At 42.4% G+C, this 24,611-nt stretch overlaps 1 protein-coding gene across 5 annotated transcripts in view; it reads left to right on the top strand.

Annotated features, from left to right (window-relative positions):
- The window catches only part of ESRP1 (epithelial splicing regulatory protein 1), a 54,435-nt gene continuing 29,824 nt past the window's right edge, over positions 1–24,611 (top strand). For 4 of the 5 annotated variants that reach the window (XM_041769648.1, XM_041769652.1, XM_041769651.1 and 1 more), the window contains exons 1-10: positions 210–484; positions 864–992; positions 1,898–2,011; positions 4,951–5,065; positions 16,781–16,879; positions 17,015–17,069; positions 18,951–19,061; positions 19,180–19,312; positions 19,403–19,445; positions 22,054–22,355. In XM_041769648.1, the coding sequence (XP_041625582.1) occupies positions 353–484; positions 864–992; positions 1,898–2,011; positions 4,951–5,065; positions 16,781–16,879; positions 17,015–17,069; positions 18,951–19,061; positions 19,180–19,312; positions 19,403–19,445; positions 22,054–22,355 (1,233 nt within the window). In that variant the 5' untranslated portion in view covers positions 210–352. Of the gene's footprint in view, positions 485–863; positions 993–1,897; positions 2,012–4,950; positions 5,066–16,780; positions 16,880–17,014; positions 17,070–18,950; positions 19,062–19,179; positions 19,313–19,402; positions 19,446–22,053; positions 22,356–24,611 lie in introns of all 5 variants that reach the window. The other variant, XM_041769653.1, reaches the window with a different exon arrangement.

The following is a 24,611-nucleotide window of genomic DNA, read 5'->3' as shown; positions in this document are numbered from 1 at the left end:
GGGAGGGGGAAGGGGCGGGCAGGTAGAGCCACATCCCAAAACAGAAAAGCTTTCAGCCATTGCGCGCTCCACCCGGGGTGCAGCCCTGCTCCTGGCTTTTTGCATAGACGCACGGGCGACCGCGTACAAAAAGGGCAGGCCTCCCGCGCCCTCCGTGCCACCCCTCCCTGCCCGGGGCGCGCAGCGCCGGCCAGGTGTGCGCCGGGCGGCGGTGACCGCTTCTGCACCCGCGGCCGCGCGGAGGGGGTGGGCGCTCTTTCTCGTTCTCCAAGGAGCGGCTTCGGCACCGGCCTCCCCGGCCTCGCCCCACCTCGCCGCTCCCAACCCCCCTCTCCCCTCCCCGCCTACCGTCATGACGGCGTCTCCGGATTACCTGGTGGTGCTTTTTGGGATCACCGCGGGGGCCACCGGGGCCAAGCTGGGCTCGGATGAGAAGGAGCTGATTCTGCTCTTGTGGAAAGTCGTGGATCTGGCCAACAAGAAGGTATTTCTCTCCAGGTTTCTGGCCCAAACGAGCGGAACGGGGCCAGAAGTTGGCCCTACAAGTTTGGGGAGTCGGTAAACAAGGGTTCCGGTTGGGCCGCCTACGAGGCCGGGCCCGAGGCCTAGGGGGTCCGGGCTGCAGGCGGACGCGTTGGCCGACGGCTTGGGCCCCGGTTGGCTGATCCCAAATCCGGCTCGGGTGGGGAGGCGGCGCGCGGAGCCGGGGGACCCCCGGGGCTCGGCCGGATCCGCGTGGGGGCAGGGCCGGGGCGCGCGGGCCCCGCCGCCCGAGCCGCCCGCGGCAGGTGAGCTCTGCTGGGGGGCGCGGGGGGCGCCCGAGCTGGGGAGCGGGACTGACCCCGCCGCTTTCCCGTCTGCAGGTGGGGCAGCTGCACGAAGTACTAGTCAGACCGGATCAGTTGGAGCTGACGGAGGACTGCAGAGCCGAGACCAAGATCGACGCGGACAGCCTGTCCTCCGCGCCGCAGCTGGACCAAGCCCTCCGCCAGGTGACAGCCCCGGGCAGGTGGCGCATCCCCGGGCAGGTGGCGGGACGCCGGGCCGCGGGGGCGCAAACCCGGCCTGCAGGCCCGGGTGGGCCCTTCTGCTTGGGGGTCGCCGCCCCTCCCAGCCCCCCAGCCCCCGGGACCGCGGCCCAAAGTCGCTGCTTTTCGGGTCATTCCTGGGGACCCCTGAGCCCGTCAGGTTTTGCCAAATGAATGACGAGCGCACTTTGAATGCTGGCGCCCCAGGCCCTGACTCCGGCGGCGCCTGTCCCCCGCGGGGTTTGGGTTTGGGGCCGGCACCTGTAGGGCTGCTCGTTCGGGTCACCGTGCAACGGGCGGGATCCCCTTAGTGCAGCTTTAGGGCTGCTTTGCGGTTCTGACGGGTTACAGGATCCGGGGGCGGGGCGGGGCGCTGCTCACCTGTGCACAAGTGCGTGTCCGATCTCTCCGGCCCCCACCCCCACCCCCAGCACACAAGTTGCAAATTATTAGGGGAAAGTTCTCCTTTTGGGGTTGCCAGGCTTTCCCCATTAATCACGTTTGTTTATCAGACGCTGGCATCCTTCTTAATCTCGGAACATCCAAACATAAAGTAACAGCGGGGAATGATGTAATCTGAAGGCAACCTGCTGATGAAACGAGGACCCGACTTGAAAGTCTTGAATGTGGATTTGTTGCAAAAACGGAAGAGGGGACGGGCGGGCCGATATAGATACTGAATTCTCCTGTCCGGGAAATGTGGGTTGATTGGAAAGCTTTCCCAGCTAAAGGACCCTTAGATGGTTTGTGGGAAGGGAGCTGCCCCAGCCCCGCCGCCCCCCTAGCGGAGCGCGGTGTTCCTTGGTTATCAACACGTGGGGCCACTTTGGAAATCCTGCATCAGTTGCGTCGCTGTGTCTCGTTTTCAGTTTAACCAGTCCGTAAGCAACGAGCTGAATATTGGGGTCGGAACCTCCTTCTGCCTCTGTACTGATGGGCAGCTTCATGTCCGGCAAATCCTACATCCTGAGGCTTCCAAGAAGGTCAGTGTGCTGGCTTCTCAGGGAATGATTGGACTTTTGGGAGTGACCGGAGGCTTTTTTTTTTTTTTTTTACACCTTATTTTTTTTTAATGGTTTATCCAAGTTTCTCCATTTTAAAAAGATGCATGTTGGGAGTTACTGTTTCACGGCAGGATTTCAGCTTGAGAAGATGACAAAAGAATGGTGGTGATGGTTTGATAACAATGTGAATGTACTTAATGCCACTGAACTGTACACTTAGATGTCAAAATCCGGTGTTATGGATATTTTACCACAAAAATATTCATGACCCTTCAATAGAGGTTATTTGAGATGGCAGGTAATTTTATAGATGCTTTGTGGTGACTTAATTAAAGTTTCTCTTGATGTTGAGTTTTGACCTAGTCTCCCTTTTCCGGAGCATATTAGCTGAATTTTTGACATTTCATTTACTAGCAAGTAGGAGAGAACATTGACTTTTCCATTTTTAAGACCTTGTAATCTTCTCTGTGTGGAAAATGCCTTATCCTAGAAAGGAAGGAGCAAAGCAAAAAGTTCAATGAAATCTTAATTGTAACTAATTCATTAAAGAGCTTTGTACTGGGTAGAGACTTAGCCATATAACTAGTGAAACATTAATTATAGCCTGCTGCACTTTGACTTAGCAAATGTTCAAAACTGATTAAATATTGTATTGAAACAGTAGGGTCAGCCTCATCTTTTACCTTGGCTGGTCTCCCTGATGTGGAAAAGAATATAGAGTGAGAAAAATACGACTTGACTGCAGCTTTGTGATTTCTCTCCCTGGGAAGGATACGGAGGGGCTGTGAGGAAATGGAGAGCACAGAGGGCAGGCCCAGTGTAGCCAATCATTGCTAATATAGTTGATCTTATCAACGTAATTAGCTTGAGCTGTAACTTTTTATTGTGGGTAGGCAAATACTGCACTTGAAAAGTGAAATATTTTTAAGGAAACTGGATGAGGCAAGTCTTCAAAGAAAGCTCTAGACTGACATTTGATGTCACAAGTATCATGGCTAGTCAGTGCAGATTTCCCTTTTTGACCTCACTAGGGAAGAAATGGAAAGATACATGTTAAATACATGACAATTTCAAAAGTCTGAAGGAGAAATTCAAGTTTCTATATCTTAAGAGTTGAGAAAACCACTCCTTTTACAGCAGTGTCAGTAATTGTTCCATTAAAAGGGGGAAGTGTGTTTCACTCATGCTAGACCAGTTGTTATGCTCTTGATCCAGAAATAGATAAGGATTTTTTTTTCACTCCCCCCGAACTCCTATAGAGAGGCATAAAACTTAATCCTTTCCCTGTTGGGCTGGAGGAAAACAGCTGTTTTTATTATTTTAGAGGGACTGCTTTAAAAATGGGAAAACCCCATATTTTCCTGAGTCACTTCTATTAGGATTGTGATAAAGAAACCTAAAACAATGTAGTATCCGAAAACAAGAAACTAGTTTAGTATCATAAAGTAATTCTATTTATTAAGAAAAAATAAGGAAAATGGTAAAATAATCTTGCCATTCAGAAAACTGTATTTTTCTCTAATATGAACATATTTGAAAATATTTTTCCAGGTTTCTGTAGAAAAGCAGAAAGCTTCTTTCTATTTTTACAAGGAGCATTTATACTACATTTTTTAGCCTACTTTATAATTTAATATAACATCAATATCTTCCTTTTTTAACATCAATATCTTTCATAAGAAATATAGTTTACGTGGTTACAGCAATTTAAACTAATCTTTTATTGTTGAACATGTGAGTTATCAACAGCTCTTAAATGAGCATTTTTGTAGGTAATTTTGAAGATTCACCATTTTCTTGGTAACTGACCATGGTACAATATTTATTTTATTTTATTTTTTAAAGATTTTTAAAGTAATCCCTACACCCAGTGTGGGGCTGGAACTCACAGCCCCAATATCAAACGTGATATGTTTTACCAGCCGAGTGCCCTGATATCTATTTTAAATATAGCAGAAGCAGGTCTACATCTGATAGAATCCACTTTGGAAATCTGGAAGAAAGAGACATTATTGCGTAAATGTTACAGGTTGCAAACATTAAACAGTCTTTATTTCCTTGACTTTCTAATGTATAGAGGGGTAGAAATTCCCAGTGAGTGAATAGAAACGATTCTGAGATTTTAAGAAAAATCTGAATTCAGTTTTAAAGAATTGATCTTTCAAAGTTATTCAGTGTGGGGTCTCCCCCTCCCACTAGGAGAAGCAAAAACATAATAGTATAATATTTGCCCAAACAGTTGAACGTGCTTAATAACCACAAGAGTGGTGCTAGTAGCTGAGAGCGGCAGGTAACTATTTCTCCTTTGCACTTGAGATTTGTGGTATCTTTTAAGTCTAATTTGAGTTCTCATTTATAGCCACAATCTTGGTCGGGGGAAAAATGTGGAACTGTTAACTTGGCACAAAAATCATCCTTTTTGGGTAATTAGGAATTTGCTATCTTACTGTGATTTCAGTACAGAAAATCTGTATTATACAAAACCAATATTTAAAAATACTATGTTTTGTGACTGAATCCAGTATCTAGGTAGACACTAAACATAGGTGTCTTTATGAGAACTGAAAGGGCTGATATTGCTGCCTGAAAATACACAGGTGGGTATGGCTGAAAAGTGTGTAGTTCTATCAGTCAGGAAATATGACAGCCCAAATGTATTATAGCTTGAAAAGAATTTTGAATGGAACGCGTGATGGAACACAAATGTAACCTATTACCTTAAAGTAAGATCATTTTTTTCCATGATACTTGTATATAGGATATGATACTGTGCTAGAAAATAACGTCACTCATATTTGATTTTTAAAAACTTAATTGTGGTAAAATATACTTCCATTTAATTCTTAGGTTTCTAATTATTAAAGATCCATTGAACTAAAATTCATCTAGTTAACAGTGTCTACCTTGTCCTTCCTCAGAATGTATTATTGCCTGAATGCTTCTATTCCTTTTTTGACCTCCGAAAAGAATTCAAGAAGTGTTGCCCTGGCTCACCTGACATTGATAAACTGGATGTTGCAGCAATGACAGAGTGTATCCTTTAAGTGATTACCCAAGAATCATTTGAAAAGGTAGCTCCAGACAAAATGGCCATACAAGAGATTTAAAATGTTTTCTAAAAGATTGATTTGAGAGAGTGTGTGCACGGGAGTGTTGAAGTGGAGAGAGGGGCAGAGGGAGAGGATCTTAAAACAGACTCCCCCACTGAGCTGGGCACCTAGGCAGGGCTTGATCCCATGACCCGTGAGATCATGACCTGAACCTAAACCAGGAGTCGGAGGCTCAAATGAGCCATCCAGGGGCCCCTAAAATTTAAAAAAAAAAAAATTAATTTTACAGAGAGAGTGTAGGGAGGGCAGTGGGCAGAGAAAGAGGGAGAGAGAGAATCTCCAAGAGAGAGACTCCTCACTGAGTACAGAGCCAGACTTAGGGCTCCTTCTCACGACCCTGAGATTCTGACCTGAGCCAAGGTCAAGAGTCAGTTGCTTAATTGATTGAGCCACCCAGCTGCCCCACCTCTAATATATATATGTATATATATATATTTTTTACTTTGTGAGTGTATGAATGAAATACCCTGTCCAAAATTTATCTGTTGTATTAGGAAGAACTAATAGTACAATTACAGGCATTTAGTTAGATGGATTTAGAGTTGGATTTTTGTGAGTTGAACGCATTTAAACAGAATTGAAGTTTGTATTATGGGAGTGTTTGATTTTTGTTGTTGTTGATGGAGAATGTAGAGACCACCTTCTCTGATACTGATTGATTCTAAGGCTACTTGTTCTTGACTTTCCTGGTTTTAGGGCTTACTTTGACCTCTTTTGAATGGATACAAATTTTTTTTAAGTAGTGGGTATTTACTGTTTACAAATATTTTCATGGGTACCCCTTTTAACCCTCCTTGGGTTTCTTAAATACACATGAGATTGTGGTGACTATAATGAGTCATCTTTTGAGATGGTAAAATGAGGTTGATGTTTTACCCCCAAATTCTTTCATTACCAGGATAGTATATTTGATGCACTGTGTATTATAAAAGTAAATTTTATAATCACTAATCTCGTAGTCATGACTGACGCATCATCTTTCATCCAGTAAGTCTTTAAAGTGCTAACTAATAAGCAGTCATGTGCCAACATCAGATGTGAAATTGAGTAATAGAAGAGTTGGGCAACTCACCCAAAGCCACTATGAGAACGAACTTGAAGTCGGATTTAAGTTACTTTCAGGAACTTGTGGGTTATAGATGTTTATTCTTAAACTTACTCATTCTTTTCAGGAGCTGAAGCCTGATTCTTGTTTTATTTCAAAATTTCTTTTTCTGATTGGAAAATACTGTTTGTACGTTTTTTTCCCAACCCTTTGTAAGCCGGTCAAATCCATTGTGTCTGCCTTCTTTCTGGAAGTAGTTAGCTGGAAATTTGCTTTAGCATCATTAGTGCTGGGGAGAGGGGGTGTGTATTAAGCTCATTTTGAGGGGGTTCGTGTAAGAATTAAAAGGTTGAGACAGCAAAAAAATTCTTACTAATTGTTTTGTTGGTTCAAATGCTATAGTAGTCGGCTAGGGCTACCATAAAGATTCTATTAGACGGTGGCTTAAACAACAAATATTATTTGCTCACAGATTTACAGACTTACAGGGAAGTCTAAGATAGATGAAACAGAGAACCAAAAAAACCTAGAAAAAAAAATAGGTGGAAGGAAAATCTAATTAAGTTATCTAATTTAGAAAAAGACAACTTGAGTAGAAAAAGCAGTGTATCAAGAATTGTTTATTCTTGTCTATTCGGTAGCCTCTTTTTGGCAAAAACCATCTTCCCTTAGTGATTATAGGTCACATGCTGGTAAAAATTTCCATAGCTACAAGCAAGAGGTTCTTACATTTGGGTTTTTTCAGTTTTCTCAGTGTGTTGACAGTTCAGGGAAAACTTAATAAAAGTTCATCTTTTTTGTTTTGTTTTGTTTTTGTTTGTTTTTTCTCCTCAGTTTCTTTTTAAGACCTTCACATGAATAAAATTTGGGGTAGTAAACATTTTCAGTGTAGTAAACTGGACTTTTTTACTTGCACTGTGCTTTATTATCTACACACCAGCATATAGTACTTTTTAAATTAAAAAATTGAACTATCTGACATTTAAGTGAATAGATGTGATGCTTTGCTGATTTGTTTGCTTTTGGCATTCATTTTAATTCCAGCTCTACAATTATTTGTTGGTAGGTTTTTTTTTTTTTCTTTTCTTTTCTTTTTTTTTTTTTTTTAAGATCTTTATTTACTTATTCATGAGAGACACACAGAGAGAGGCAGAGACACAGGCAGAGGGAGAAGCAGGCTCCATGCAGGGAGCCCAGTGTGGGACTCCAGGATCACGCCCTGGGCCCAAGGCAGGTGCTCAACCACTGAGCCACCCAGGGATCCCCAGTAGTTCTTTTTTCAAGTGCCATGAAGATGAAAATCGGAAATACTTGCCTATAGTAAACAAATTAATTGTGAATAAAGCTAATAACTTGGTCTCCATTTCAGGCACTTGAACTATGGAGAAGGAGCTCATCGCCACTTAGTAATTCATTCACTGGAAAAAAATAGGGCATTTTCTATTTCTTAAATTTCTTAATTATATCCTACTTTGGGCTTACATTGGAAGAGTCTTGGATTTACGGTGTTATTACCACCCAGAAAATAGAATTTTAATATTAACTTTTTATTAGTGTTTTATCTGCATATTTATTTCCCATTTAATAGGTAAGGATTCTTAAGCTTTCCTGTCAGTGTTCCCCCCCCACCCCCACATTGCAGCTGTGATCAATTATTTTATGACTCATGTTGAGAGGAAACATTATTTCCTTGACCGGGCCACCAAAGTCCCCAGGTCAAAAACAATCCTACCCAATTTGACTGTGCACTCGCCCTTCTCTATGCTGAGCATTTCTACAGTGTCTGAAGAGTCGTGCTCTTTCAAATCACTAAATATTTCCCTTTCTGATGGGGAAATGACACTGAATTTGGAAACGTTGAGGTGGACATTACACCTCCTCAGTGGTTTTGCCAAGTAGATGGGGAGTCATTTGCTCCTGAGGGATTACCTGTTCAACCAGGTAAACCGGGAGAGGGAGAGGCTCTTGGGAAGGAAAGTTACTTGCCTTTTCCAAGCCTCACTTTTAGCTCCAGTACTCCCCAAACTCCCAGAACCAAAACTCCCAAAAGGAAAGCTTTGTAAACCACCAGCAGCTATGTAAATGAAAAAGTAGGACTCCTTTGATGAAATAAAGGGTTTAGGAATTTCTTGAATGCGGTTCTAGTCCTTAGTTTTAGCACTTATTTCCCTCTTTTGTCCTCGAGTTGGTTCTGAGACTACTTAGGAGTTCTTCAAGTTGCCGTTTTGTTACCTGTGTTTTAAAGTATGTGGTCGCAGGAGAGAAGACCTCTGTTAGCAGGTGAACTGGGGGTAGCGTTTTGTAAGCTTTTTATTTAATCAAGTGAGATGCTAAGGGTGTGAAAATAGGAATTAGGATATCTGATTTTTTTTTCTTTTAGATTTTATTTATTTGACAGTGAGTATACACAGAGGGAGAAGCAGACTTCTGAAAAGCGGGGAGCCCGACGCAGGGCTCCATCCTAGGACCCTGGGATCATGGTCTGAGTGAGCCCAAGGCAGATGCTTAACCATCTAAGCCACTCAGGTGCCCCTGGTTTTTTGGGGGTGTGGAGAGAGGGAGGGAGGAGTTCTCTTTGATTTTTTTTGCAGGGAATTTATGCTGGTTTTCTTCTGTGAAAAAGACATTTCAAATATGGGACTGTTTGTATGAATGACTTCTTTTATCCATTTTAAAAGAAGAGCAACCCTATTCCCCCGCATGGTAGATGGAATTACTTCCTCCAGTCTTCTTAACCCATGTTTTCTTTTTTTTTTTTTTCCCATGTTTTCTTGGCTTTGTGATTCACAAACTAACTTATTCTCACTAATCAAGACCTTTTCCATGGTGTTTACTTTGTCAAGCTTAATAAGAACTTTTTAATAAAGTCTTGACCATGTAAGGAGAGCAGGTAAAAGAAAACGAGGGAGTTAGGTGCTCACCTGTATGCCACCAGCAGCCTCCTAACAACCGGTAGAGGAACGTCCTCTCCTTTTTACAGCTGGGGAAACAGAGACTTAGAGGTTTTAAGTGGAATCGCCAGCATTTGAGCCAGAATCATTCTGATGTAAAAATCGTGCCCCTTGACCAGGGGATAATATTCTGGAATCTATAAAGTTCATTTGAGGGTGGGGCTGGGTCTTAACACAGAGGACGTCCCTTGTAAGTTCATGTTGTGTTTCCTGAGCACATACTGACCCAAGGAGTGTTCGGCAAGAAAGGGGAATCGATTTTGTAAAATTTCTATCCAGTTGCATGTGTGTGTGTGCTGTGTATCATTAGCAAAGGCCAGTTGACTAGTGCAGTTTTCCACTGTCAGGATAAAAAAAAAAAAATCCCTAAACTACTCTTGTCTGCCCGTCTGAGGGTCAGTAGGTGTGTGTGTGGGGGGGGCGGCTGTTGGGCCACTTCTGATGGGGGTGAAGGATGCGTGTGCACCCACGTGCCGACGCCGTGACACTGGCCTATTTTTCCCATACGTTAAAGATGAAGCTAGAAACCTTAATAGCAGAGTGGTGAAGAACACGGGCACTGGAGACCTACTCGTTGGGGGTGAACCTAGCGTACCCCGCAGCCTCCCTTTTTTCCTGTCTTACCATGGGCAGGACCTACGGCCACGCAGCCACTTTCCCACGTGGACTGTGATCCCTGGAGCCTCACTGGGTTGCTAGGGGGTCTCGGATGAAGAAAAGCAGCTTCCGAGGACTTAAAAGGACATCCTTCCTGATTTAAGACCTTATTTAAACCGTCTTACACTTAAAAACATTGAACTTTGAGTGAGGTGGGATACAGACCTTTAAAACCCTCAGCCCGGGTGGCCGCGGCTGATCTTGCAGGTGATTTTGCTTCCCTCCTCGCAAAGCCGGGGGTGGCTCACTCTGCCTGTTCTGACCCACGGAACTGGGTCTTTACAATTGCATAAACCCCCTGCCCTGCCTGAGGAGGGGAGGGAAGTGCTGAAGCCTCCTTGGGACCTTTTTGCGTATGAAAGGGATTTTAAATATCGCCAAGTGTACAGTTAAGCTCGGTTAGTAGTTGACCTTGTTAGCTGCAGGGGGAGGAATTATCTTTGGCATCACATCGGCGTGATAGCAGCCAAATCCACAGATACTCTGGCTTGTGGTCTATCGTAAGTGACTGGAGAGACTGTATATTCTTGGCCAGCACTCACAGTTTTGTTAATTTTGTGTGGTTTGTTTTTATTATAAAACAATATTCTTTTAAAATAGGAGTTTGGGAATTTCAGGATAATTTTTTGGTTTGATTTAGAAGGCATTAGAACACTTGCTTTCTTAGTTTCTTTCTCTCCTAATTTGTCCCACAGAAGTGTTTTTTTTTTTTTTTTTAACTAAAGTAAAAATGGTCACTCTTTTGTTGCATTAGCCCCTACTTCTCTTTTTTCTTTCTTTGAGGGTACAGTCGAGTTGTCAGTTCTGTGTTTTGTTACACTAATACCTCCTGAAGTAGTATTTGTTATGACGGGTCTTACTGTTTTTACTCTTGGAAAGAGTAAGCTTCTGAGGAATAGAGTCGAAACTATGGTTTTAGATTTTTTCCCCCCCCAGAATTTTATTACTGGTATGAAAAAGCTATTGTTGCCATGACTCCTAGTTATATTCTTGATTTGCTTCTTTGAGAGCTCACTTTAAAACCTAGAAGGTTATTTATAGGACCTATTTTTAATTTTTTTATTTTTATTTTTATTTTTTTTAAGATTTTATTTATTCATGAGAGATACAGAAAGAGGCAGAGGGAGAAGTAGGCTCCCTGCAGGGAGCCTGGTGTGGGACTCCCTCCCGGTCCCGGGATCACGCCCTGAGCTGAAGGCAGATGCTCTGCCACTGAGCCCCCCAGGTGCCCCAGAACCTATTTTTTAAAATTATGTGACTCATTTAAGTGTAATTTATCACTTCTTTCCCTTCTTTCCTTTACACACTTGTAGGAAATTTGGTTCTTCTTTGGGGTACTAATTCCATCTTCCTGAATCCTGTTAGCTAGTCCTTTGTTCATTAACATAGGCATTTTAGCGCTCTTCGTCTGGCAGTTAAGCCATTGTGTTTTAAATAAGAGTAAGGGGAGGAAACAGACTGGTCTTCCGAAGGGTCTGTGGCAAGGTAAAAAAGGCTTGGGGTTAGAATTTTTAATTGGGATGCAGTCACGACAATGTAGCTTAAACTTGATCATCCCCCAATGTGCTTGTTATTTTTATACATGTGATTCTGAGTATAAACTAAAAATTTAGTTTCAAAACAGATTACTTACAAATGAAAATTTATAACCACATGTGTCCATCTGTAGGCAGTCAGAAAAGGTAACTCTTGAGTGGATTGACTCATCGTGGCAAGCCTTTAAGAGGTGGTTTTTGCTTTTGTTTTCTTGAGATGGTTGAGCTTATATTGATGGACTCTGTAAAATCTTGCTTTCTGAATTCCACCTTCAGCCAATATAAGTTTGAACTGAATCCTGAAATCCATGTCACTTGAAGGCGGCGCTAGGGAAAAACGTCCCTTGCATTCAAATAAAGGCAGAGCCTGGATTTCTGCGTGAAGCTGTGTCTGTGTCGCATTTTGCTCCATTGTAGCCTGAGATGTTTGTGGTGTTCCCACCACGTCTGGCTTTAGCCTTCCGCATTTCCTCCTGGCATCTCCCATTTGTAAAGCTGGCTAAGCCTGTTCGTGCTGTTGTGGTGCCTCCGGGGCAGAATGAGTAAGTTGCATGATGAGCCATAAATCGGGAGGGTATAAGACTCATCTTTCCTTCTCTCAAGATTAGACGTGCAGCAAGTAATTCAATATATAATTATAAATTGATACGGCAAAGAGCTGGTACTAAAACTTTTTTTTTTTTTTTTTTACTCTGTTATTCATGTTAAATTCTGGTAAGTATTAGGAATCGAACAAGCCTTCTGAAGAGAGGGTGTGTGTGTGTGTGTGTGTGTGTGTGTGTGTGTGTGTAAGTTTGGGTTTTGGTTTGGGCATGCAGGAGGTTGGGTGACTTTTAAAAGTTGTCAGGAGCTTAGGGCTGCTGATCCCCGGTGTGTGATGTCTTGAAGGGAAACATGTTGGGACGTGTCATGTAGAACCAAGTTAGCCAAGTGTCTAGAACATATCCCTCCTTGAAAAGTGGAGTTCAGTAAATAATTCTTCGTCTACTAATCTATGTCTACGCAGACAGTATGCTTTATATTTTTACTTTCGTTCTTTTTCTTATTTATTTATTTATTTATTTATTTTAAATTATTATTCATGAGAGACACACAGAGAGGGGCAGAGACCCAGGCAGAGGGAGATGCAGGCTCCAAGAAGGGAGCTCGACTCGGGATTCGATCCCAGGACCCTAGGATCACATCCCGGGCTGAAGGTGGTGCTAAACCCCTGAGCCACCCGGGCTGCCCTCATTCTTTTTCCCTTGACTTTTATACACACCTTGAGAAGCACCGCTGCTTATCTTAGTGTGGGGACCTCTGTGCCCGTCGTCCTGTCAGAGCTGAACTGTGACCCCGGCTCTCTCCCCCACCAGCCAGGAGACTGGGCAAGTTCCGGAGCTTCTCTCAATCCTAATGTCTTCATCCTTTTGGTTTTACCAGCGTTTACCTGGTAGGGCTATTGGGAAAATCAGAGGAAACAGCCAGTGTTTGGCATGAAATGGTGTTTAATGCCATCCGTTTAGGTCCATAAACTCTGAGACCTGCTAGATGCTGTGGTTGTCGATAGAGATCCGAGGAAGATGGGACCTGCGCTTGGGAGACGTGTAGCTCTGTTGAGGAGACAGTAGAATTTTATAGGAATAGTAATATCTAATCAGCTCTTAAATGGATGGTTGCGGCCCAGCGCAGTTAGAGAAAGTATTGGTGCTGGGTGGCAGTTACCTAGGACCCCACTGGTTAGGGGATTAGGAAGATGCGGGGGCTTCGTGGAGGGATCACCTGAGCAAAGGTGAGGAAGGCGAGATACCTCTTAGTTATAGAGAAGAGAAACCAGTGGTTGGAGTGAGATATCCTCTCCCACCCCTATTCCCTCAAAGCTTAATTTCTCTCCAATATTCTGTTTGGGGACAAAATGTTGTGATGCAGTAAGCATTCCTGTGGCATTCTCTGGTTTGGGCCAGCTGCAAGCAATTCCTTTGGTCTGAGGTCAGCAAACTTTCAGTAAAGGTCTAGGTGGTCAAGAGTTTCAATTTTTGTAGACCGCATATGGTCTCTGCTCATAGTCTTCTTTTTTTCTATCCTTTAGCCATGTAAAATCCACTCTTTTTCTGGGCTTCACAAAAAAACAGGCTGAGGACCATGGGTTGACTTCTGTGTTTTTTCTTTCATTTCCTTTTTTTTTTTTTTAAAGATTTTATTTATTAAAAAAAAAGATTTTATTTATTTATGCATGATAGTCAGAGAGAGAGAGAGAGGCAGAGACACAGGCAGAGGGAGAAGCAGGCTCCATGCACCGGGAGCCCGATTCGATCCCGGGTCTCCAGGATTGCGCCCTGGGCCAAAGGCAGGCGCCAAACCGCTGAGCCACCCAGGGATCCCCTTTTCTTTCATTTCCAAAGGTAGAGAGGGTGTGTGTGTGTGTGTGTGTGTGTGTGTGTGCGCGCGCGTGCGCGCGCGCGCATACTGACGGGCTTTGAGAAAGCACTTTACTGGGTTTGTAGGTGGTGTTTCTTTGGCAAATTTTCTTGAAAATCTGTTCAGTAATGGTCTCATATCAGTAGATAGTAAGGGGTGAAGCTGGAACAACTGGGAACTGTTTGTCTCTACTAATGATTTTCAACCTGGGGTGATTTTTGCCCATTCGGAGACATTTGACTATGCCTGGAGATCCTTTTAGTCATAACTGGGGTGGATAGAGACCAGCATGCTAGTAAAAATCCTATAATACACAAGACCCATCCCCACCCCCACACACACATACCCCAACAAAGAATTATCTGGTCTATGTGGCAGTAGTGTCAAGGTTGAAACAAATAGTGATTTATTCAATGGGATTGGTCTCCGTTTTTTGGATATTTTTGTCTTGACTCCGTTGTGTAGCCCCTGACAAGGCTAAAGGCATTATTAGAATCACAGCGTACCCAAGGACTGTTTGGTGGCAGTGTTTGTGTGATAAACTATGGTTACTCACAGCTAATCCTTCCTAGTTCCATACAGACTCTCTTTTTTTTTTTTTTTTTTTTTAAGATTTTATTTATTCACGATAGAGAGAGGCAGAGACACAGGCAGAGGAAGAAGCAGGCTCCATGCAGGGAGCCCAACGCGATGAGCCCTATCCCAGGACTCTAGGATCGCGCCCTGGGCCAAAGGCAGGCGCTAAACCACTGAGCCACCCAGGGATCCCCTCCATAAAGACTCTTTTTTTTTTTTTCCCCATAAAGACTTAAAGCCCTCCCACCTCCACACCTGCCTCCCCAGAACATTTAGGGCAGTTGTCTCCCCAAAATATCTTTATCATTTGGCTCTTGTTTCTCTGTCCTGTCATCATATTCCTTGAAAACAACACTGGATTAATACTTTATTGTATACCTTCTGTGGATAATCATTCCATCCTTTTTTTTTTTTTTTTAATTTTTAAGATTTTTATTTTTAAGTAATCTCTATGCCCACTGTGGGACTTGAACGTACAACCCTGAGTTCAGGAGTCACAGTGCTCTACCAAATGGGCCAGCAATGCCCCCACCCCCACCCCGCCCCGTAATCATTTTAATGACCCAACCCATGCTCCTTGCTCTGTTGCTTGAGCATCTCTTGGGGTGGTTTTCCTAATCCCTTAGCGGGCAGCGAATTTATTTCATCACTAGATGATGTAAAGGGTGGGATTTCAGGGGGTGGGGAAATGCAGAAATTATCTACCAAGTCAGCTTGATTGTTATCCTGTGAGTATACAAATAAGACATCTGGTGAATGACCCCTCAAAGTATGATTGTCATGGGTTATGAAAGTTGGCCACCCAAGGGTTCTAGGAAGAGGGGGAGGACATCACTTTTTATAATGCCTGCTTTGTGCCCTGGGCTTGTTTTATCTCATGTAATCTTCACAAAAATGCCCAGGGAGGTAAAGATTATCACAGCTTTGGCCTCTCAGATAAGCTGAAGTTTAGTGGGGTTCAGTAATTTGCCAAGGCACTTACGGCTGTATTTCTACCTGTGGCGTGTTGAACTGCAGAGAAGTGTAGCTGGATGAGGGACAACCCAAAGTGAATTTGCCCAGCGCAGTGGGAAAACAATGTCTCCTTAGTGAAGCAAGAGGTGGGGTGAAGGGTGTGTAGGGATGAAATGGAAAGGGATATTGCTCATTGAGTTAACTCTTAAGATGTTGGCTATAATGCTTGGTGGAAGGGAGCTCTCTGAACTGTCTTAACCTTGTGTCCTCTGATTGCAGGGAAGTAGTACTTTGATGTCTGTCTTCATTTTTTACCCTTATAAAACATCAGTTAGAAACTAAAAGAAAAAAAAACTAAAATAAAGGCAAACGTTCTAATAACCACCTCCCCAGGTAACTCTTCCTTTTAAACTTGAGGAAAAAAAAAAAAAAGAAAGGAAAAAAAAAAACCTCGAGAAAAGACAACGTCCCAGAGTGTTACCTGTTGTATGCATTGTACTACGTCACGAAATTTATGCAAATTTACACACAATGCAGAGTGTGACTATAGTATCAAAACTTAAAAATAAAATTAAACATTTAAATAACCGTTAGCTTCTTCATAAAAATACATGCTTATTTTAGAGAGATTATAAGTTAATAAAGCTTGCTGGAAATCGCTTCTGGTTTCACCCTTCAGCTTCTTAAAAGCCTGTTTTCTGGCTTCCCCAAAACATGTATTCACTTGATCAAATCCCACGTTGGCCATTGTTAGCTCTGAGTGTTTAAATTATTTCTACGAATTTGCCATCTAAGAGGACTATCCTATATGGGTCTAAAATTCTTCCAGTAGGGAAGTTCTCAGTAAGAGTGGCATTCCAGAAATGGTGTCATCAGTAATCTGAAGTGTCTTTTTTTTTTTTTCAAACAGCCTAAAAAAGCCATTTAATACCTCATGGTCTTGACTATATAACCATGTCTTTAAGTCCACGTGTTCATTGCTTTGCATATGCTATAAAGATAACAGGGGCATGGAATTTACTGCTCTGGTGTATACTTCATGGTTCAACACTAAATGAAAGTGCTTAGTATTTCATGCATTTGCTACTACTCAATTATAGAAATTTTATTTATTCTTAAAGATTTTATTTATTCATGAGAGACACAGAGAAGCAGAGGGAGAAGCAGGCTCCATGCAGGGACTTGATCCCAGGGTCCTGGGATCGTGACCTGAGCCAAAGGCAGATGCTCAACCACTGAGCCAGGACCCAGGTGCCCCTCAATAAACAAATGTTACTACTGGAGGTGCCTCAGGACAGGATTGTTTTGGCCATTTTACTCTATATTTACCCAGGACAGTTATTGGAGACTCTAGGAAGTGTGGGTGAGGTTCAGACTGACACAAAGCGGCTCTTCTGTGATTTCAAATAATGCTCTGTCTTCGAGGCATTTTACTTGGCTTCTTGGCTCTGTGTGCATTAACCCTTGGGTTAGAAGCACTTCACTTTACTTCCTTGAGATGTTTCCTTAACTTGATATCCCAGGTTTAAATTTTGAGAAGAATAGTTTGGTCTCCCGGTATGGAGCCTCCCAAGTTGAAGATATGGGGAATATAATTTTAGCAATGATTTCAGAGCCTTATAGTAAGTATTGCTGTTGTAACAGCTGCAAACCCAGAATCCCCTCCTGCCATGTTTTCCTCGTATACCCTTGAAAGCCCTCCCACAGCTCTGTCTCCTTAGTAGCTAAAACGAGGACTTCTGTGTTCTCATTTTTAGATCACAGGTTTTCAGATCCGGAGAGAGTAAATTACAAATTTGAAAGTGGCACTTGGTAAGTACTAGAGCGGTAATCCATTTGAGCTTTTTGTTTTGTTTTGTTCATATTCATCATGATATTTAGCTCCCTTTGTATTTCAGTAACTTCACTAAACCTTTCGGCTATCCGTTTTTTAAATATCAGGTTAATTTTATAAAAGAAGGTTGTATCTTAAAGTGAGCTTGGATGTTAGGATTAAACTTAAAAATATCTGCATCCTTAGTCATCATGACCCTTAGGTATCGTGTCGGTGCTTCGTATTTCAGCCTCTGAACTATTCATCCTCTCACAGGAAAACCTACAGAGGGAAAACCATAGGCTTTAAAAGTTCACGAGATTTTTACTGAGATAATTTAAAGTATGTCCTATCAGCCTGTACTTTAAAGCAAAGGAAATAACTGGCAAGAAGTATGAAACGGTGGTATCTCTTCGTGATCACAGGTAGACCTGTTTGCTTGTGAATCACTGCAGTGAATTCCTGAGATTGCCTGGTGCCCGAAGTGAACAAAAACTTCTGACGTAAAAAAAAAAAAAAAAAAAAAAAACTTCTGACGTCACTGCCCATAGAGAGACATTGGGGTCTATTTAGTTGGGGAGAAAGTGACTGATTTGGAAAGTGTCGTGGGATTACTGGAGATAGGAATATGGGAGGAACAGAGCCCCCAAAAGGTGTCAAAATGTAGACAAGGTAATTTGCAAACTGCTCACGGGTGTGGGAACTGGAACTCCGTGCGCTTCCCTAACCGCCCTGCTTGATAGGGGAGATGGTTCAGTGGCAGAGCTCTGACTGCATGCGCGGGTCCCTCATGCGGGTTAATTGCCAACTTTATGCAGATCTTAGGTTTTGCTGTCAAACTGGATTGAAACCCCCACCTGGTATACTGGCTAGATCTGATAATCGATTTAAACCTATCCTTGGTTCTAGGAACCTCCTGGCTATCGGGGTTTTGGGAGAACTCTGCTTCCTATCCATTTAGCCTGGGTCCTTTTTTTTTTTTTTTTTTTTTTTTTTATTTATTTATGATAGTCACAGAGAGAGAGAGAGAGAGAGAGAGAGGCAGAGACACAGGCGGAGGGAGAAGCAGGCTCCATGCACCGGGAGCCCGACGTGGGATTCGATCCCGGGTCTCCAGGATCGCGCCCTGAGCCAAAGGCAGGCGCCAAACCGCTGCGCCACCCAGGGATCCCTCTTTTTCTTTTTTTTTTTTTTTTTTTTTTTTTATGCCTGGGTCCTTTTGAGTTTATGGCAAGCAAGCGGCAACTCAGCCAGTGATTTGTTAAGTGGGCTAGTTGTGTTAGACCTACATAGGCATTTGGCTTTCTTTCTTTCTTTTCTTTCTTTTCTTTCTTTTCTTTCTTTTCTTTCTTTTCTTTCTTTTCTTTCTTTTCTTTCTTTTCTTTCTTTTCTTTCTTTCTTTTCTTTTCTTTTCTTTTCTTTCTTTCTTTTCTTTCTTTCTTTCTTTCTTTCTTTCTTTCTTTCTTTCTTTCTTTCTTTCTTTCTTTCTTTCTTTCTTTCTTTCTTTCTTTTCTTTTTTTTAAAGATTTTATCTATTTATTCATGAGAGACACAGACACATAGGCAGAAGGAGAAGCAGGCTCCATGCAGGGAGCCCCATGTGGGATTCAGTCCCAGGACCCTGGGGTCACGACCTGAGCCAAAGGCAGATGCTTAACCACTGAGCCCCCTAGGTGTTCCAGCAGTTGGCTTTCTTTCTTTCCAAAGAATACTTTGAACAGTGCCCACATAATTTTGAGGTTATCAAATAAATCAGGCAGTCTTACAAGTCTGTCTGAATACCAAATAATACCTTCTGCATAACTAGGAAAATGGTAGCAGGGAATAGGTCAGAGTCTCTAGCGCTGATTAGGCAACCTGAAGTTCTGCTTTACCCACAGCAGCAAGATGGAACTTATTGATGACAACACCATAGTCCGGGCGCGAGGTCTACCGTGGCAGTCTTCAGATCAAGATATTGCAAGATTCTTCAAAGGACTCAATATTGCCAAGTTGGTTTTCTTTAATCTCTACGTTACTTAGTAATCCCAAAGGGATAACGGGTGTCCTATCATTTTTTCCTGACTGTACTTCCCACCCCCCTACCCCCACTCTCTGTCCTTTTCAAAGGGGAGGTGCAGCACTTTGTCTGAATGCCCAGGGTCGAAGGAACGGAGAAGCTCTGGTGAGGTTTGTAAGCGAGGAACACAGGGACCTAGCATTACAGAGGCACAAACATCACATGGGGACCCGGTACATTGAGGTATGTCCTTACAACTTGAGATCCTTGACATGTTGAGTATTCATGTTGGAAGGCTCAGAAACTGTATTTAATTTCCCTTTCTTTTCTTAGGTTTACAAAGCAACAGGTGAAGATTTTCTTAAAATTGCTGGTGGTGAGTGCTTTTTATATAATGTGGGTATGAGAAGAATCTGAAATTTATTTATACACCAGAGTAGATAAATAGGGTCATGAATAGTTTTTATCCCCTAAAGAAACCTAGGAATTGACTTTTTTTTTAAGTTGGAAGAAATAGCACGTAGTATCAGTGAGTACAGTGTATACACTTGCCCTAAGGCTTCAGTCAGCCAACCATAGTTAACTGGCCATTAAAAATAGTACCATTCAGGGATGCCTAGCTGGCTCAGTCAGCCGGTTGAGTGTACAACTCTTCCTCTGGGTTGAGGGTTCGATCCCCAGGGTGGGTATCGAGATTACTTCAAAAAAAGAATAGGACCCTTCAGGTGTGCCTGGCTGGCTCAGTCAGTGGAGCATCTGTTTGACCCTCTTGATCTCGAGAGTTTGAGTTTGAGCCCGAGCCCCACACTGGGTATAGAGATTACTTAAAATCTTAAAGGGAGAAGAGTAGTTTTTGAAAGAAATTAAATAGTCTGAAACCTACTTTTATTTATTTATTTTTAAAGATTTTATTTATTTATTCATGAGAGACACAGAGAGGCAGAGACACGGACAGAGGGAGATGCAGGCTCCCTGTAGGGAGCCCGATGTGGGACTCGATCCCGGGACCCGGGGTCATGCCCTGAGCCGAAGGGAGACGCTCAACCACTGAGTCCCCCCAGGCGGCCCTGAAAACTACTTTTAAACAGCCATACTAGAGTACCTGGAATTGTTGGATATGTGCTTGTAGGATTTTTTTTCCTCCAGCTTCCAGAACTCCTCAATGGCCAGAACACAGTAGTTTTCTGGCTCTGATATATTTGTGAGTACATAGTGTTTGCAATAATGACATCAGAAAAGAAATGGAACAGATACTGTCTTTATCTCATTAAGTGATTTGTTACTTTAAAATCTGTAACGATGCATAAAAAATGTTGATATGGTTTGACAGATTTTTTTTCTATACATAAAACTATCTTGTAAGTTTCTAGTTCTCTGTTTATATAGCTTTATAACTTTCTCCTTTTAGTATATTATGAATATTTTCCCACATAACTACATTTTTTAAGTGTTAATATACAGTATTATGTACCATACTTTTAAAAAATATCCTGGTGGACATTTATAGCTCGTTTCCAATTTTTCCCCATAAAGATGTTGCAGTGAATATTTTTGTATCTCTGTATATGCCACTCATTAGGATAATTCTCTAACCTTAGGATAGCTAAATCCAAGAATGTAGGTAGACCTTTTAAGAGGCTTTTGAAAATATACTATTGCCAAATATATACTAGAGTGACTTTCACTTAAATATGGAGAATGTGTGTATCTCAGGGATATATAGCCCTGGTTAAAATCCTTGGAACTGTGAATTCATAGCAAAAATCTCTCATTTGCACAATTTGCTGGTTTATTTCTGTTCTGACAATTCTTTAGATCTACAAAGACTTCCAAATTCAGGGCTTCAGGTTTGATAGTGTTTCCAAAACCCCAAAGTGATGTTTGATACTGGTTGGGGATGAAATATATTGGGAGTTGCATGAGGTTCCATGATAGATAGCAAAGTTAACTCCTACATTAATACCTGAGAGTTCATGGTATGTGGGTAGTATGAGAGTCTGCTCTTTTTATTTTTTAAAGATGTTATCCATTTGAGAGAGAGAGCACGCACATGGAAACAAATGGGGACAGGGAGGCAGGCTGAGAGAGAGAAACAGACTCACCAAGCAAGGAGACAGATGTGGGGCTTGATCCCAGGACCCCAAGATCACAACGCTTAGCTGACTGAACCATCCAGGCGCCCAGAGACTTTCCTCTTAAAGGAAAATGTTAATGGGACATCTGGATGGCTCAGTAGGTAGAGCATGCAACTCTTGATCTAGGGGTGATGAGTTCAAGCCCCACGTTAGTGGTGGAGCCTACTTTAAAAAAAAAAAAAAAAAAAAGGAAAATGTTATGTGTACACGAGCTTGAAGGATGTGCCTCTGAGTATTTGCTACCTGACAGTACTGTACAAGATGCTTTATGAGAGGCAGGATGTTATAAATCTTAAAACTGGCTGCTGTGCATATTCATTATACTCCCTTTTACTTGAGTAGGTTTGAACTTTTCTTAATAAAAAGTGATCAGGAAAATAATAACAAAAATCACCAAAGTGCTTTATGTGTAGTAACTTATTTAATTATCATAATCTATGAGGTAGATGATTTTTCCCCCATTTTACAGATGAGGACACTAAAACATAGAGGTTAAACTAAAGTCCTAGCCTAGTGCATAGCAAAGTCAAGATTGGGCCCGGGCTCCTTGACCTGTGCTCTCACCTAGCATGATGACTTCCTCTCCACGAGAAGAATACAGTGGTTTTCCATGATTTAATTGTCTGGCCACCTTCCTAAGTTAAGTGCTTTATGAAAATGGTAGGGGAATAGTTGCAAATTGTTGAGGAGAGAATTTGGATTCCTAGGATGTTGTCATGAATTCAGTGGGAGTGGGAGTTTTAATTTTAAACTACTCAAGACACTGCCAAGAATCTTACCATTTTAAGTTTGGTAAAGTTGACGTCTTAACCATTTCTCCCCATGCTTCCTGGTATTTGTGTTTCCTAGGTACATCTAATGAGGTAGCCCAGTTTCTCTCCAAGGAAAATCAAGTCATTGTCCGCATGCGGGGGCTCCCGTTCACGGCCACGGCAGAGGAAGTGGTGGCCTTCTTCGGACAGCATTGCCCCATCACCGGGGGGAAGGAAGGCATCCTCTTTGTTACCTATCCAGACGGTAGGCCAACAGGGGATGCCTTTGTCCTCTTTGCCTGTGAAGAATATGCACAGAATGCATTGAGGAAGCATAAGGACTTGTTGGGTAAAAGATACATTGAACTCTTCAGGAGCACAGCAGCTGAAGTCCAGCAGGTTGGTTTTTAAGAGCATTTTGGTGGCTTTGTGTGATTATTCTATTTATTTCCAAGAACAATCCAACATTATTGTGTTAAAACTTGAAAAATACAGAAACTACAGGTGCATTTTTTAGAAAGAATTTCATTCTGTAATTAAAAGATAACCACTGTAATTTTCTATACACACAGAAAAGATGCATGTGTTTTTATATAATTAGAATATTGCTGTAGATACACTTTGTATTCTTTTTTAAAACTACATATCTTGCAAGTTTACCCATGGCTAAAAAGATTTCATTTTTAATGGTATGTACATAGTTTATTTAGAAATTCTGTTGTACATTTAGGTTGGCTTCTTTTTCCCCCATATATAAGAAATTTCTAGATACATATGCTCATAAAACTCTCAACTTCTGATTCCTTACAACTGGATAGGATGAGCTCTCTTTCTTTTTTCTTTTTTTAAGACATTTATTTATTTATTATGAGACACACAGAGGCAGAGACATAGGCAGAGGGAGAAGCAGACTCCATGCAGGGAGCCTGATGTGGGACTCGATCCTGGGACTCCAGGATCACGCCCTGAGCCAGAAGGCAGACACTTAACCGCTGAGCCACCCAGGTGTCCCTGGATGAGCTCTAAAGGTTTTTTTGTGTATGTGTTTGTGTGTGTGTGTGTGTGTGTGTGTGTGTGTGTGTGTGTGTTTTAAGATTTTATTTATTCATAAGAGACAGAGGCAGAGAATTAGGCAGAGTAGCAAGCAGGCTCCCTGCAGGGACCCCAATGTGTAACTCAATCCCAGAATCATGACCTGGGCCAAATGCAGATGTTCAACTGCTGAGCCACCCAGGCTTCTCAGGGTCTTTAATATTGTACCGAATTTATTTCCCAGAGGCTTGATTAGTTCCATACTGCCAATGATGGTGTGAAGCACTCTTTTGTCCTATTATTACCTTTCAGAATTTAGAAATGTTTTTGAGGCACAGATGGGACAGTCAGTTGCCCAAAATGATCCAGGAAGGAAGCTACCTGTGGAGCTTCAAACTTTTTGGCTATTCTTCTTGACTTCCCAGCTGAAGGGGCTTTAAGGGTCTTCGTTTTTCTTGTGTATCTGAGGTTACGCAGACTGTTTCATGTGTGGCTCTTCCAACTTATTCCACTTGGGTCCCTTAATAGAACAGAGCAACTTTAGTGATACATTTCATCTTTTATTTTTACAAGCAGTTAGGATACTGACTCTACTATTATTTCTTTGAGTTCATAGAATGACTTTGTCTAGCTTCTTTCTGCAAAGCCCATGGTGTATTGTGACTTGAAATAATTGCCCAGAGTTGAAAAGAACTTCCCACCTGCTAGGATACTGACATGATATTTATACCTGTAACAAACGCAGGTGACATTTTAAGCTAGTTCTGCATCCTCAGGTACTCGTGTTCTTGAACCCTAAACTGTGAGCATACTTAAAATTTAAACAATTCTGTTCCTTGTTGAAAATAAGTATTGTAAATTCTGACTTTCTGGGCAGCCCGGGTGGCTCGGCGGTTTGGCCCTGCCTTCAGCCCAGGACCTGATCCTGGAGACCCAGGATCGAGTCCCATGTCGGGCTCCCTGCATGGAGCCTGCTTCTCCCTCCACCTGTGTCTCTGCCTCTCTGTCTCTCTGTCTCTCATGAGCAAATGAATAAAATCTTTTAAAAAAATTCTGAATTTCTAAAATATGCTAAATATGATCGAGGTTTATAACACTAGACACATCAGTGCCAAACTAGTGGAGGGGAAAATGGGATTTTAAATCTTTAATTGGGGGATCCCTAGGTGGCTCAGCAGTTTGGCGCCTGCCTTCGGCCTAGGGCATGATCCTGGAGTCCCAGGATTGAGTCCCACGTCAGGCTCCCTGCATGGAGCTTGCTTCTCCCTTTGCCTTTGTCTCTGCCTCTCTCTCTCCCTCTCTCTCTCTCTCTCTCTCTCTCTCTCTCTCTGGGTCTCTCATGAATTAAAAAAAAAAAATCTTTAATTGGAAGCATAGTTTTATGGAAATCTTGGCCTAGAATTGACTCCTCCAGGGTCTTGGCCACTGTATATTGTATTGGTTTGGGTGTAGAGTACGCTGCCAGAATATGACTTTACCGTAATGCAGTTTGGGTGATAGATGAGCTTTGTGTCCAGCCCCCATCCTACTGATTTATGTAAGGAATGCTGAAGTCATCATATGCTCTGCACTGTCATCATTTCATTACTAATAATCATTTCGTTCAAGAACTACTTGCTCACC

This window comes from Vulpes lagopus, chromosome 9 (genome assembly GCF_018345385.1).
Source record: "Vulpes lagopus strain Blue_001 chromosome 9, ASM1834538v1, whole genome shotgun sequence".
Taxonomy (NCBI): Eukaryota; Metazoa; Chordata; class Mammalia; order Carnivora; family Canidae; genus Vulpes; species Vulpes lagopus.
Note: the sequence above shows the minus strand (reverse complement) of the source record. Positions and strands in the feature narration are given on the sequence as shown.